At 45.7% G+C, this 14698-nt stretch overlaps 1 protein-coding gene across 2 annotated transcripts in view; it reads left to right on the top strand.

Annotated features, from left to right (window-relative positions):
• ARFGEF1 (ARF guanine nucleotide exchange factor 1) overlaps window positions 1–14698 on the top strand; it is a 277288-nt gene that overhangs the window by 126160 nt on the left and 136430 nt on the right. For both annotated transcript variants that reach the window (XM_073583854.1, XM_073583853.1), the window contains exons 16-20: window positions 2684–2889; window positions 3994–4078; window positions 5117–5288; window positions 5634–5785; window positions 5906–6034. In XM_073583854.1, coding sequence (XP_073439955.1) covers window positions 2684–2889; window positions 3994–4078; window positions 5117–5288; window positions 5634–5785; window positions 5906–6034 — 744 coding nt within the window. The remainder of the gene's footprint in view (window positions 1–2683; window positions 2890–3993; window positions 4079–5116; window positions 5289–5633; window positions 5786–5905; window positions 6035–14698) is intronic.

Genomic DNA, 14698 nt, shown 5'->3' with positions numbered 1-14698 from the left:
GCTCGTCTCCGTTTTTTCAGAAAACATCTTGATTTTCCCCAAGACTTTTAGGAGAATACTCTGTGGACTGACGAGACAAAAGTTGAACTATTTGGAAGATGTATGTCCCATTACATCTGGCGTAGAAGTAACGCTGTATTTTAGAAAAGGAACATCATACCAACAGTAAAATATGATGGTGGGTAGTGTGATGGTCTGTGGCTGTTTTGCTGCTTCAGGACCTGGAATACATTCTGTGGTAACTGGAACCATGAATTCTTCCATCTATAAAAAATCCGGAAGGAAAATGTCCGGCCATCAATTTGTATCCTCAAGCTGAAGCACACTTGGGTTGTGCAGCAGGAAACTGATCCAAAACACACCAGCAAGTCCACCACTCAATGGCTTAAAAAAAACAAAATTAAGACTTTAGAGTGGCCTAGTCAACGTCCTGACCTTAATCCAATTAAGATGCTGTGGAATGACCTTAAAAAGGCACTTCATTATCAGAAATCCTCCAATATGGCTGAATTACAACAAATCTGCAAAGATGAGTGGACCAGAATTCCTCCAGAACGTTGTAAAAGACTCATTGCAGTTATCACAAATGCTTGATTGCAGTTATTCCTGCTAACCCAACCTGTTATTGGGTTTAGAGGGCAATCACTTTTTCACACAGGTCCCTGTAGGTTTGGATTTCTTTTTCCCTTAATAATAAAGATCTTTATTGAAAAACAGCATTTTGTGGTTACTTGTGTTATCTTTGTCTAATATTTAAATTTGTTTGGTGATCTGAAACATTTAAGTGTGACGAACATGCAAAAGAATAGGAAATCAGGGCAAACACTTTCTTATACAACTGTATATACATGCGTATATTTTACTATCTATTCAACGGGTGCAATGTGTATTTTTTGTACGTATGGGGAACACACTGAATGTTAATATATATTTAGTGGGGCAGTATATGTTTTTGGCAATTTGTGTAAAACAAAAAAGGGGGGTTTTTAAAGTGTAGAAGACAGACCTCAGTCGACATAGTACAACCCATGCACTAACACAGTGTTCCCCAACTCCAGTCCTCAAGGGCCACCAACAGGTCATGTTTTCAGGATTTCCTTAGTATTGCCCGGGTGGTGGGATTCTTCCTGTCCAGATGATGCAGATTATCACCCGTGCAAATACTAATACTCCCTTACAACTAATGTATTCTGTTGTAAGGGAGTGAGGTTTTAAGACTGTATTAGCGTCGATTTCCAGCACGCAATAACTTTGCCACGTTTGGGCTTTGAAGTTTAAAAAAAAAAAAAAAAAACCCTTGGCGTATTTTCTTCAGTTCTCTTATTAGCAGTGAAGCTGGTGATCTAACCCCCACACCCAGGTTCCCTCAACCTCACCCCCATCAGATGTTCCAAGTCATGATTGAGAAAACTACGAGCTGGAGCATCACCTCTACTACATTTTTACAGCACTAATTTGAAACTTGCAGAAAATCTTGCAAATTTCCCAAAAATTTTTTTTGTGAAACTCTCCTCCCGTGCCGCTGTGGTTCTAGAGGTGTTGGCACTCGCATTCCAGGTGCTCACGTGAGGTTATGTCGTATGAGCCCTTCGCCCTTCCATGGCGTATTCAACAGGACGTGATAGCTGTGGTGCGTGGCTAACTCACTCTTGATTACTTATTCGTCTAGCGGAGGGGACAGTGACTCCAGAGCTGAATAAGAGCAGGTCTCACAAGACATCGCAACCTCAGGTGAGCCCTGGGAACTCGAATGCTGACACTGATGAAGCAGCATCGGCACGGGAGATGAGTGTGTGTGTTTTTATTTTAATGGGGGCAAATATTCAGATTGAGAAGGGGTTCTCCTAATAGTGGGCAAACGCTAAGTTGCTAATGGTTGGAAGAGCCCTTTTAGGGAATCGGTTAGCAGGATTTTGCTGTGTAAGCTGAGGTCACCATAAAGTAGTTGATTCCAATTATGTCACTGGCCTGTAATTTACTGTTGTCAATAGAATCAGTATTTTATTAGTATGAAATTATCACTATAGGACAACTGTCCTTGTGCCTCCTAGTCCCAGCACGTCCCCAGCACTGATTAGCTGCTCACTGTCACTATACAATGTACACAGAAAGCTGTGGTGTGGGCGAGTTATACACAGCTCAACAGACCTGCAGCACAGAAAATTGTGACTCCATCATAACAGCTGGACCCATTAAACTAAGTGACACATTGCTGCAATCAGGGTCTCTGTTCCATCCTAATGGTGCTATCACAATACATAGAAAACATTTTCTGATAGATTTCACCATGGCAAACCCTTCCATTCTAGGGGGTCATCCACCAATGGTCTTATGACACCATATGTCGTGCCTGACCACCTCCACAGTGAGCTGTAATATGTGGGGGGAGCTCAGTAACTGTTCATGTCCCTCACAGTGCCAGCACAGGATTAATGAAACCTTGCAGAGGTCCTATTGACGGTATTGATCTGATGGATGGAAGGAAATGCAGAGCAAGAGTCTCCCTCCTGGCTAATAGATTAGGGTCCATATTCAATAGGAATTCCCTAAAGCTATGTCAGATAATTTGAGACTATGCTGCTGTAGACAGTATAACTTGCCATGCAGGAGCTTGGGTCTGGCTTTGAAACAGATTAACGATCCTGGACTTTGATTTTCACTTGCTCTGTATTTTCTGTTACAGACGCAGGTTGGAGAGTTCCTAGGAGACAATGATAAATTTAACAAAGAAGTCATGTACGCATATGTGGACCAGCATGACTTTTTGGGGAAGGACTTTGTGTCTGCCCTCAGAATGTTTCTGGAAGGATTCCGCCTTCCTGGTGAAGCTCAAAAAATTGACCGACTTATGGAGAAGTTTGCCGCTCGATACCTGGAGTGCAATCAGGGGTAAGCTACAGTATTCTTCAGAGATGGTGCAAATTGATGTTTTGGGTCAGGTCCGTAAACTGGGACCTATAGATAAAAGTTTGCATGTTATGCCTCCTCAGTAGGAGAGTCTGGGATCCTCCATACTGTGTGGGTTCCAGAGGTGGCCTTAGTGTTCGGTGGCTATGCCATAAATTACAAGTTGTGAATACTCCTTTATGGCTACAGATAGCTGCATATATAAAGGTATGTTCACACAGTCAGTTTCATGTGGAACGCAATGTGCTGAAATCCTTGTGTACTCCATCTTCTATTGATTTTATTGAGAATCCTTGCTCACATTTCTACGGCAAATTCTCAGACAAATACTAATCTGTCATGTCGATGTAATTAAACCTCAGTGCACACGTCCGGCTTTATGTGATTTCTTATCAGAGCCACTAATAATTACCGTTAGGGAAAAATATAGCTGGTGCACAACACAATCCTCAAGGACGGAGTCCTGATTTGTCCTCAAAGCTTTTATTTCTCCTCTTACGGACACTATACACATTAGACTAATGTCGGCCAAAGCATATCCGGTTTCGGATTGCAGATCCTTTTAGATAACGATCTCATCTGTATGTTATTGTGAATAGCTTATATTGCAAGGTACCTTGTAATCTGGCAGAGGAGGGCTGGTGGTTCCTTATTATGGGTACACCTGAATGATATGTTTAACCTGGTGGCGTTTTCATTGTTTTTTTTTTTTTTAATGTTTCTATAATAAAATTGGACATTTTTAGGCGATTCCTATATGTTTGCTTTTTTTTTTTCTTCTTTGATGCTTGCTTAGTATGTGTTAAGTGGATTTCAATTTGGCGGTGCCCGCTTTGCTAACATGCTTGTTCTCTAAGACATAAGGCATTGCCAGAGATGACCGGCAGGGAACTCTCTCTGAGAACACAGCTTGGCCAAGTGAATGCTCCTTAGTGTGGGGGAGTCGGGAGAGATAGCGATCAGCCGCTTACTATCTAAAATGATTGGGGCGCTTTAGACACTTATTACTGCCTCCAGTTCTTTCATCTCCCCCTTTATTTTAAGTGTAGTTTTATGTTTTCAGTGTCACTTCTTTTTATTCCACAGACAGACCTTGTTTGCCAGCGCTGACACGGCTTATGTGCTCGCGTACTCCATCATTATGCTGACAACAGATCTTCATAGCCCTCAGGTATGGGACTGGAAACCCGATTTCTGTAAATTATTACATAATAATGCAGATCGGCGAGCGTGATTACAATTGTAGTACATTCTATACATGGCACAGCGCTTACAGAAAATATCTCCTATCCAGGGCGTTGGAGCATGAATACGGCATTAAAAGTAGTCGCAGTCTTAAACGAAAAAAATCCTCAAGACTAGAATTAATGTAAAAACAAAACTGCAAACAAAAAAAAATCATAAAAAATTGAATAGACACGATTCTCCCCTCTGCTGCTGATTTATTTTATCCTAGGAGACTTTCAGTGACATTCTCCCTCCATCCTTGCCTCCTGTGGCGACATTGCGTCCTATGTGAACATGCTGCCAGTCATAGTCTCTAGCAGCCACATAGGAGGCAGTATGTGGTGTGTACTAAGTCTTCGATTGTGGATGGAGACTGTGTCACTCATGTGCTGATCAGTTCAGGTGGTATTCTTTATAGGCCCTGTTCAACACTTTTGGGGACACACATTGGATGCTTTGTCAATGGCAAAATGTAAGCAGTAGTGATGAACGAATGTGCTCAGATAAGGTGTTCTCTTCAGATAAGAAGTATCTTCGGCGTGCTCGAATACTACGTTCAAGTCGCTGCGATTGCATGTCTCGCGGCTGTTCGACAGCTGCAACACATGCTGGAATTGCCTAGCACAAGCAAAACCTGAGTGTTTTGCGGCTGTCGAACAGCGGAGAGACATGCAGCCGCGGAACTCGAACATGGAATTAGAGCATGCCAAAGATACTTCGTTAGCACCAAAGCGTGCACGGATAACACCTTACCCGAGCACGTTTGCTCTTCACCAGTAAGCAAGCTTTTGACCATCTAAAGTCTAATAATCACCTGAAGAATACCTATTGCCGTGGAGGGTAATGTATGGATGTATATGCACTCTCACTCTGATGGATATGGGCCAGGGTTCCTTTCCTAAATCCTCATAGATATTTGCTGTGTGAATTCTTGTACTGCTTATTCTACATTTTTTACCTTATGGCCTTCATTGTAATGTAGGTGAAGAATAAAATGACAAAGGAGCAGTATATCAAAATGAACCGCGGAATTAATGACAGCAAAGATCTTCCCGAAGAGTATCTGTCTGCTATCTATAACGAGATTGCGGGAAAGAAAATTTCCATGAAGGAGACAAAGGAGCTCGCAATCACAACCAAATCCTCAAAACCAAGTGAGTGAAAAGAAACGCATCCCACATGATCTCAACACGTACAGCCATCCGTACCTTCTCTGAGCCGAGACGTCCAGGCAGGCCGCTCCAGGTTTAGTAATGGTTGTCAATTTAATTTTTGTGACTGTCCCATTTATCTGATTGAAACTTGCAGAAAACTATGTGCTTTCTTTAGAAACAGTCTCAATCAGATGTATAGAATAGATATCAAGCATTCAGATCTGCCATGTGGGAATATGCCCTAATAGTGTACCGAAGTATATGTCGTGAGGTGTTCCCGGTGTTTCCCATATTTAATGATGTCTTTGTGAATGGTTTGATGGTAAGATCTGATGCCTCTTTCAGGTGTTGCTAGTGAGAAGCAAAGAAGATTATTATATAACTTAGAAATGGAGCAGATGGCAAAGACTGCCAAGGCTTTGATGGAGGCAGTGAGTCACGTCCAGGCGCCCTTCACCAGTGCCACTCACCTGGAGCATGTCAGGCCGATGTTTAAGGTGAGACTTTCTGCTATCTACATCTCTAAATCGCTGTTGGGAACCTGACATTGTTCTCATTTCTTTCTTGGTTAGTGAAATCTGTGACAATAAATTGCCTCGTGTGCATTTTCTCTTCAGCTGGCATGGACGCCGTTTCTTGCGGCTTTCAGTGTGGGCTTACAGGACTGCGATGACACTGAAGTGGCCTCTCTGTGTTTGGAGGGTATTCGCTGTGCAATAAGGATAGCATGCATCTTCAGTATCCAGGTAAATGCGCTCAATGTCTTCAAAAGATTTTTTGGCATTTAAAAAAAATAAATGAATAATAAATAAAAAACGACCTTTAATGTAATGAAATTAGATTATAAAAATCATTACTTGCCTGTTAAAATCCTCTGCAGCTGTAGGTCCAATAATCCGGTCATTGCCTTGTGCCGTACATCCACAAGAATGGAAAAGCCAGTCGATTGCCTCAGTGATGAAAGCTGCATGTATGGTAAATGACCACTGAAGCCAGTGATTTGCTTCTTTGGTCATGTGGATATACGTGAGGTCATCCTCCTAGACAAGTAATAAAGACCAGTGGGGACCTCCAGGGGGGTCTGCCATCGGTACATGACTCTTCACGTATGCACGTCATTGAAGACCCCTCTGCTTCTAGAATAGCTGCATTTAATGTGTTTACACCTTTATTTCTTAAGCCCCCGTCTCACATAGCGAGATCGCTGTTGCTTCACCGATTTTGTGCCGCAACAGCGATCTCGCCATGTGTGACACATAGCGGCCATCGGGCCCCTGCTGCGATGTCGCTGATCGTGCTCGAATGTCCTGGGCCATTTTTTGATCGCTGGTGTCCCGCTGGCCAGCATGCATCGCTGTGTTTGACAGGGACAACGACGAACGACCTCAGTACTACAGGTCTAAGAAACAGGGTCCCAACGACCGTCGTATCGTTCCGTATCATTGCTGCGTCGCTGGTGAGATCTGACTGTTTGTCATCTCGCCAGTGACCACGTAGCGACGCACCAGCGATCCCTACTAGGTCATATCGTTGTCGGGATTGCTGGTGCGTCACAAGTGTGCGGTACCCATACGTATGGAGGAAAAACATGCAAGTTCTGTGCACTTTATTTAGCTCCTTGCTGCTGCAAATATAACCCGGAAAACAAACTTTTATTTGTGCAATGTAGGTATTAGTGACAAAGTTCAGTAATCCTTTTCTTTTGTCACAGGGCACAACCATCTAACCTTGTAATATCTTATTCCCAGTGGTAATGTTCCTCGGAGCATTTCTATTAGTTAATAACTAATCCCTGCTTACACCGTGGTCAGAATGTAATGGCAAGCACTGACATTTTTACCAGCACCTGTGAAGACCTCTACAATATTAGACGAGGTGTTATTTCTATATTTTGGTCTATATCATGCATGTATGTTTTTACATTTTCTTGTTTTGCATTTTTCCTAAAATAATGAATGTTAAAATTGTTGAGCTGATAAGCGCAAAAATAAGGGAATTTAAAGGTATTCCTCAACCCCAAATTACATTTTAAACTGAGCACATGGCCCATACTTTTTGCTACCTCCCTTGAGTAAAAAAAAAATCAATTTTATTCCATGTGCAAATTGGGATCCTCACAGCACCCTAGCTGTGCCTGAGAACTTGAATGCATCGGTCCATCCACTGTTTTTAGCTTATGGCCTTGTCTCCCTCTGTGGTGATTGGCGCTTGTTTTCCTGAAGTGACAAGTGTCTGCAGCCTAAGCTCATGCATGCAAGTGTGTTTGTGTGAGCACAGCCTTTCTCTGCAACCTCTGCTACACTTCTGGCTGTAGCGAGCAACTTCTGAATACGGGAGACTCGTATGCAGGAGCTTAGATGGCAGACAGCGCTTGGTTCAGGAAAGCAAACAAAGATAGTCACCACAGAAGAAGGTGGAATACTGGTCTCTAGTGTTCGGCCGAGAGTGTGTTTTGAGAAATTTTAGTCCCCTATCCGGCTTTATGCTCAGTTTAAAGGGAACCAGTCAGCAGGATTGTGCACAGTAACCCACACACACTGTCAGGTCGGTTCTGTTATACTGATTAAAGTGATACCTTGGCTGATGAAATCCATCTTGTGGTTGTTCTTTAATCTTTATTTTCAGTTTTGTAGTTAATGATATGCTCGTGTCCCAAGGCGGGGCTCATGTACGTGGTTCTCTGATCAGCTATTCATATATGCAGACTGCTGACAGGTCACTGATCCCTCACGCACCTGCTCCCTAGTTTGCATAATGAATATACTAATGTGTGTATTTGAAAAAAACATGTCACTTCATCAAAATGGAGGCGCCTGTGCACTATTACTTGTCCGTTAGTGCCTATAATATTGCTGTGTTGAAAAGAACAAAAAGTCACCATCAAAATGGCGCCGTCGGCTGCACCTGCACATTACCATATATCTTGTACCGATAGATGCTACTGGGCAAGCGCCTCCGCCGGCTCCTAGTTGCTGCAGCCAAAAAAAATTACACTACATCAAAATGGTACCATCGGCTGTGCCTGCGCATTGGCATCTATCGCGTACTGATAGATGCTTCTGCCTCCGCCCGCCCCTTGTTGCTGCTGCTGCAAAAAAAAATTACATTTTTTTGTAGTGTATCGGAGGCGATGCATGCGCAGTAGCATCTATTGGTACGCGATAGATGCTAATGCGCGGGTGCAGCAGACAGCACCATTTTGATGTAGTAGTGTAATTTTTTTTTTCCTGCAGCAACAAGGAGCCAGCGGAGGAGATTTTTGCTGTAGCATCTATCGGTATGAGATAGATGCTAATGTGCAGGCGCAGCTGAAGGTGCCATTTTGATGGTGTTTTTTTTTTTCTTTTCAACACCGCAATATAATAGCCACTAACTGACAAGTGATAGTGCACAGGCACGTATTTTTTTCAAATGCACACATTAGTATATTCCTTATGCAAATTAGCAGGTCCGTGAGGGATCAGTGACCTGTCAGCAGTCTGGATTATGAATATCTAATCAGAGCAGCACATACACCAACCCCCGCCTTAGGGCACGAGCATATCATTATCACAAAACTGAAAATAAAGATTAAACAACCATAAGATGGATTTCATCAACGAAGGTATCGTAATCCGTATAATGGCGCAGACCTGACACTGTCTGTAGGTTACTGTGCACAATCCTGCTGATAGGTTCCCTTTAACATTTAATTTGGGGATGACAGCAATTTGTTACCTAGATGACACCATTTCTCCTTTCCGCCTACTTTAGTTACTTCTTCGGGACAATGTAGACTCCGGTCTCAGATGTCATTCACTATTAATGAATGAACTCACATTCTGTACTTATACATACACGGGTGAAGTTGTATCATTTATTACTTACAATAAATTGTACAATTATCATGTCGTAGATGGCAAGTCATCCAGAAACTGTCAGGAAGCTATTTCTGGTATAGTTTTATTTTAGATCTCATTTTCAATTATTAGCCCAAGGCATTTGCAGGATAAGAATTAGGTGTAATTAGTTCAGAGCTGGAGAATTGGACAAAAAATTCTGAAGAGTCTTTATTGATTATTAATTATTAAAGCAACCCTCCTTTTTTTCTATAACTGCATCTCCTCTGGATTATCACACTCTGCAGTACTTATATGTATAATGTACTTTCTTCCATACATTTTCATTTTCTCTTTGCTTTTCTTCGCCTCCATCTTGATGGCTAGAGAAGGTGGAAATGATACCTGTTGTGAAGAAATCTGTTTTCTAGTGTTTGTGTAATCTTTGTCTGAAGTTTGAAGGGGCATTCCAATGTCCAAGATCCTATCTCAATATGTAGAAGGTGTAATAATAATAGTAAATCCCTCCAATCATAGATGTAGTATAGTTCTTCTAATTCTATATGGGCACGGGCCTATGGGATGGAGGATATGTATGATGAGTGTATGGGCACGGGACTATGGGATGGAGGATATGTGATGGGTATATGGGCACAGGCCTATGGGATCGTGGATATGTATGATGGGTATATGGGCATGGGACTATGGGATGGAGGATAATTATAATTTGTTAGAAATAACCACAGTTAGTTACTATGCCCGGGCAGCGCCGGGCTCTTCAGCTAGTTTTAAATATCATGCCAACACAATAATTGCTGAGGTCTCTAGTAAAAACCATGCTTTCCAACAAAATGGTGCTGGCGGCACATGTTCAGTCGCATCTTCAAGTCATCGCTCTTGTTCTTAATCTGTGCAAGCGCCGCCCACTGCCTTCACTAGCAAGTTGTTTTGAGCAGCAGTGATATGTCTTCTCTTCCCGCTCTGGTCCTCTACACACATTGTGCACGCCAAAGAGAAGACCTATTACCGCTGCTCAAAACAACTTGCTAGTAAAGGCAGTGGTCAGCACATGTCACATGTGCAGATTAAGAACAAGAGCGATAGGTTGGAGACCAATGTTTTTTTTTTTTAATTTTTAGAAACCTCAACAATTACTGTGCCGGCAGGATATTTAAGATATGAGTCACGTCACTGACGGATCACTGAACCAAGGCTGAATAAGGGACCAGAGCACGAAAAAAAGACCCTATCCACAAGCCCGCCCCTAGGCATGGAAATGTCATTAAATAAAAACTTCACGCAAAGATTACACATAAACCACCAAACTGATTTCTTCACCGCAGGTGACGGTTAGCTGTTAGTGGTCATAACCATGGATACATAAGCTACTGCAATGCCCTGCATGTGGTAAGCAACATGGCAAATTAGAAGAACTATCCTACACTTCTAATTGGAGGCATTTACTAATATTATTATTATTACACCTACTACTTATTGGTTTAGGATCTTGGACATGGGAATACCCCTTTAACTCCTCTTCTGAAGTGTAGATACTGTGCATACTTGGTCAAGCTATTTGCAGCTGTACAACATGTAAGATAAAAGCTCTCATTATAGGAGAATGACAGCAGAAGGGAAAAAGTCAGTTGTAAACTTGCTTATTACTCTGTCGCCTCATTGGGGGACACAGAACCATGAGTGTTATGCTGCTGTCCACTAGGAGGCGACACTATGCATAATCTGAAAAAGATTAACTTTGGCTCCTCCTCTGCAGTATACACCCCTGGACGGCGTCAGCCTTCTCCAGTTTTTGCTTAGTGTCGTAAGGAGGCACACCTAAAGATTTTATTTTTTTTTCTCCGACGGATTACAGACGAAGAAAAGTGGGTCTCCAGCGAGACTCCCGGCATGGCTCCTTCCTCGGCCCCCTATTATGGGGTGCCCGGTTGAAGTTGAGATGGCTATTCCCCATGTCGCTCCTTCCCCAGTCCCTCGGGTACTGGTTCGAAGTCGAGACCCCCCTCCTTCCCCAATCCCTTTGGGGTCTGGGTTGAGGTCGAGGCGAGGATGAAGACCCCTGATGGTGACAGACGCACCTTCCCTAATCCCCCTCTGGGGGCATTAGGTTGAGTCGTCTCAGGTAGGGTCGGTACAAGGCAGCATTCTGCAGCTTAAACAGCCAGGGACCCCAGCCCTGCTGCGGGCTCCTGTTGGGGCCGGGGGAGAGTGCAGGCAGACATGGCACATACAGAGACAGGGCTCCCTGTGCCCCTGTCTCTGCGGCAGCATCAGCTCCATAGCGCCTCAGGGGGACCCCTCACATGGCCCCGTTACCGCTGCTAGCCCCACCGCTATCCTGCCTCTCAATCCGGAGGGATCTGGTTCAGATCCGACCCCCTCCCGGACATCCACGCCGGCCTGGAGCCCTTCTGGGCATCAGGCTTCTAATTTAGATCGCGGCTTCGGCCTAGCTGAAGCCGCCGCCTTCTCCCCGCCTCCCGGCCCGCCCCCCGGATGATGAATATGACACTCTACAGTGTCATAGAAGGGGCGAATCGAGGCAGAAAGGGCGCGTTTTTACATAGTCCTGCGCGCTCTTTTTCAGCTCTCCGCCCACTTCTTCCTCCTCGTCTTCTCGGCTGCCATCTTCGCTGCAGCAATCGCCGTCTGTGACTTCAGCAGCAACGTCAGCAGTCTCCCGGGGGCACAGGACTGTGAATTGTCTGGACCTAGGGGCACACTGGTGGGGTAAGATCACAGCTGGGTTCTCTTTACTTGGCTATGAATCCATATTACCTATAAGGCTCTCCTATAGTTTTCCTCTGCATAGCCACCTCTGTAGGGTCCTCTGCTAGCCAGCCTCTGTGCACTATGCCGGGCTCAAGGAAGAGAACCAAGCAGGACTGCTTTTATGCTTTCTGCACAGCCTGCAAAACCCCTCTCCCCAGTGGCAGCACGTACCCGCACTGCCGGGATTGTATCCAAAATACTGGGTCAGAGCCCCAAGAAGCCTCTACCATTGCTTCAGCATCGGCTACAATGCCGGAATGGACTACTCAGATGTCGCAGTCTATGACACAGTCCATAGATAACCTAACCTCCACAATACGCCAGGCTCTGCAGGGTCATGCCTCGGCTATGAACGTTACCCAGCAAAGGGACAGCTCGTGTCAAGGACATGCCGTTTCCGACACTTACAGACGTAAGCGGACCCACAGGTCGCGTTTATCCGCATCATCCCATAGCACACGGTCATCACCCTCCAGGGAGAGACACCGTGGTTCCAGGTCACCTAGACCGTCCCCTAACAGAGACAGACAACGCAGATCTTCACAGCGATCCCCGACCACAGAAGACCTCCGCCCCAGTTCGCCCACCAGGGAACGCCTTAGTGACACGCAGGAATCGGAAGGCATCTGTGACTCCGACTCAGACAACGAAACGGAGAGGTCTCTAGTCCCTGGCCCCCCGAGCATTGCGGCGCTAGTTGAGGACGTAATTTCTTCCATCCATCGGGTGCTGGACATTTCTGATCCACCCCCGGAAGCCCCAGAACACAAAATTTGTTTTGAAAGTGTTCTAAAACCACCTAAGGTCTTCTCTAATCACCCTTAATTTCAGGCGTTACTTACTAAGCAGTTTTCGCAGCCTGAGAAGAAATTCGCCAATCGCAAATATCTGGAAGCAAGGTACCCCTTTCCACAGAAGGACACCAAGGAGTGGACAGATCCACCCAAAGTGGACCCCCCCAGTCTCTAGGCTAGCAGCACAGACCCTCCTCTCACTGCCAGATAGCTCAACCCTCAGGGACGCAGCAGACCGGCAGGTAGAATGCATGGCTCGTTCAATCTTCGAAGCGGCAGGGGCCTCTCTGGGTCCCGCGTTCGCTTCAGTCTGGGCGGCCAAGGCCATTATAGCTTGGGCCAAAAAATTGCAGGCTGGCCTCCAAGTCTCAAATCCTGAGCTGTCGGACCAGGCGGTGCAAATAGCAGTGGTAGCAGATTACATGCTTCATGCAGCTCTGGATTCCGCAAGAGGTGTAGCCAGAATAGCATCAAACGCCATCACGATCCAGCGTATCCACTGGCTGCGGGAATGGAAAGCGGACGCGGCCTCAAAGAAGTCCCTCACGCATCTCCCGTACCTCAGTGGGCGGCTTTTCGGTGAAAAGTTGGACACAATGATATCCAATGCCACCGGGAGTAAGAGTACCTCTCTCCCTCATCTAAAACCTAAACGCATGTTCAAAAGGTGTAACCAAACTCGATTCCGATCCTTTCGGAATTCTTCAGGCTGGTCCGTCTCGCGCCCAGCACAAAATCGTAACCGCTGTCCGCGCAGAGACAACCCACGGGCGGCGCAGAGGCCGGACAGGACCTGGCAGTTGAAAGCAGGCCAGGCAAAGCCCAAAGGAGGGAAACCTCAGACTTTCTCCTCTTCATGACTCACGAATTCCGGAAGACACCCCACCCGTAGGCGGATGACTGCTACTCTTTCAGCAGGTCTGGCTGCCTATTACAGAAGACAGGTGGGTCAAGGAAATAGTGTCTTCCGGATACTAGATCGAGTTCACTTCCAGCCCACCGAACCGGTTCTTCCTCTCTGTTCCCCCAAAACCGCTAGACAAGGCCCGTGCCTTCCATCAAGCCGTTTCCTCCCTCCTTCAGGCAGGAGTCATAGTACCGGTTCCTGCAGAAGCGCGCTTCCGAGGGTTCTACTCTAATCTGTTTGTAGTCCCCAAGAAGGGAGGCAGCTTTCGGCCCATACTAGACCTAAAACAACTCAACAAGTATGTTCGGGTTCGTCATTTTCGCACGGAGTCCCTTCGGTCAATCATTGCGTCCATGGAGAAGGGAGAATATCTCGCCTCCATAGGCATACAAGACGCATACCTACATATACCGATTGCTCCCGCCCATCAGAGATTTCTCAGATTCGCGATCAACCAGGACCACTACCAGTTCGTGGCTCCCAGAACGTTTACCAAGATCATGGCAGCCACCATGGACGTTCTACACTCCAGAGACATAGTAGTCGTTTCATACCTGGACGACCTTCTCATCAAGGCTTCCACCTTCAAGGATTGCGAGGTCAGCGTCTCAATCACTATCGACACTGAGTCGCCTGGGCTGGTTAGTCAACTTACAAAAGTCATCAACTACCCCGAGTCAGTCTCTGACCTTCCTGGGGATGTTATTCGACACCTCCAGAGGTCTGGAGCTCCTTCCCAGGGACAAGGCACTGGCTCTCTGTCTAGGAGTCCGCATACTCCTCCGCAATTCCCCCCGATCTCTCCGGTTTGCCATGAGAGTACTCGGCAGGATGGCAGCAGCAATGGAGGCGGTACCATTTACCCAGTTTCACCTCAGGCCTCTTCAACTAGCCATCCTCAAGTCCTGGGACAGGAATTCTTTCTCCCTCGACAGGGAGTTCCGGCTAACATCGGCAACCAGGAGGTCCCTACACTGGTGGCTCAAGCCAACCTCACTTGCAACGGGAAAATCCTTTCTCTCAGGTCAATGGAAGGTTCTGACTACCGACGCGAGCCTGACAGGTTGGGGTGCGGTGCACCTGCATCACAAAGCACAGGGC

The sequence above is a fragment of the Dendrobates tinctorius genome, unplaced genomic scaffold, assembly GCF_039654945.1.
Source record: "Dendrobates tinctorius isolate UK_male_01 unplaced genomic scaffold, ASM3965494v1 ptg000082l, whole genome shotgun sequence".
Taxonomy (NCBI): domain Eukaryota; kingdom Metazoa; phylum Chordata; class Amphibia; order Anura; family Dendrobatidae; genus Dendrobates; species Dendrobates tinctorius.
The sequence above is the reverse complement of the archived record's forward strand: the minus strand, read 5'-3'. Positions and strand labels throughout refer to the sequence as shown.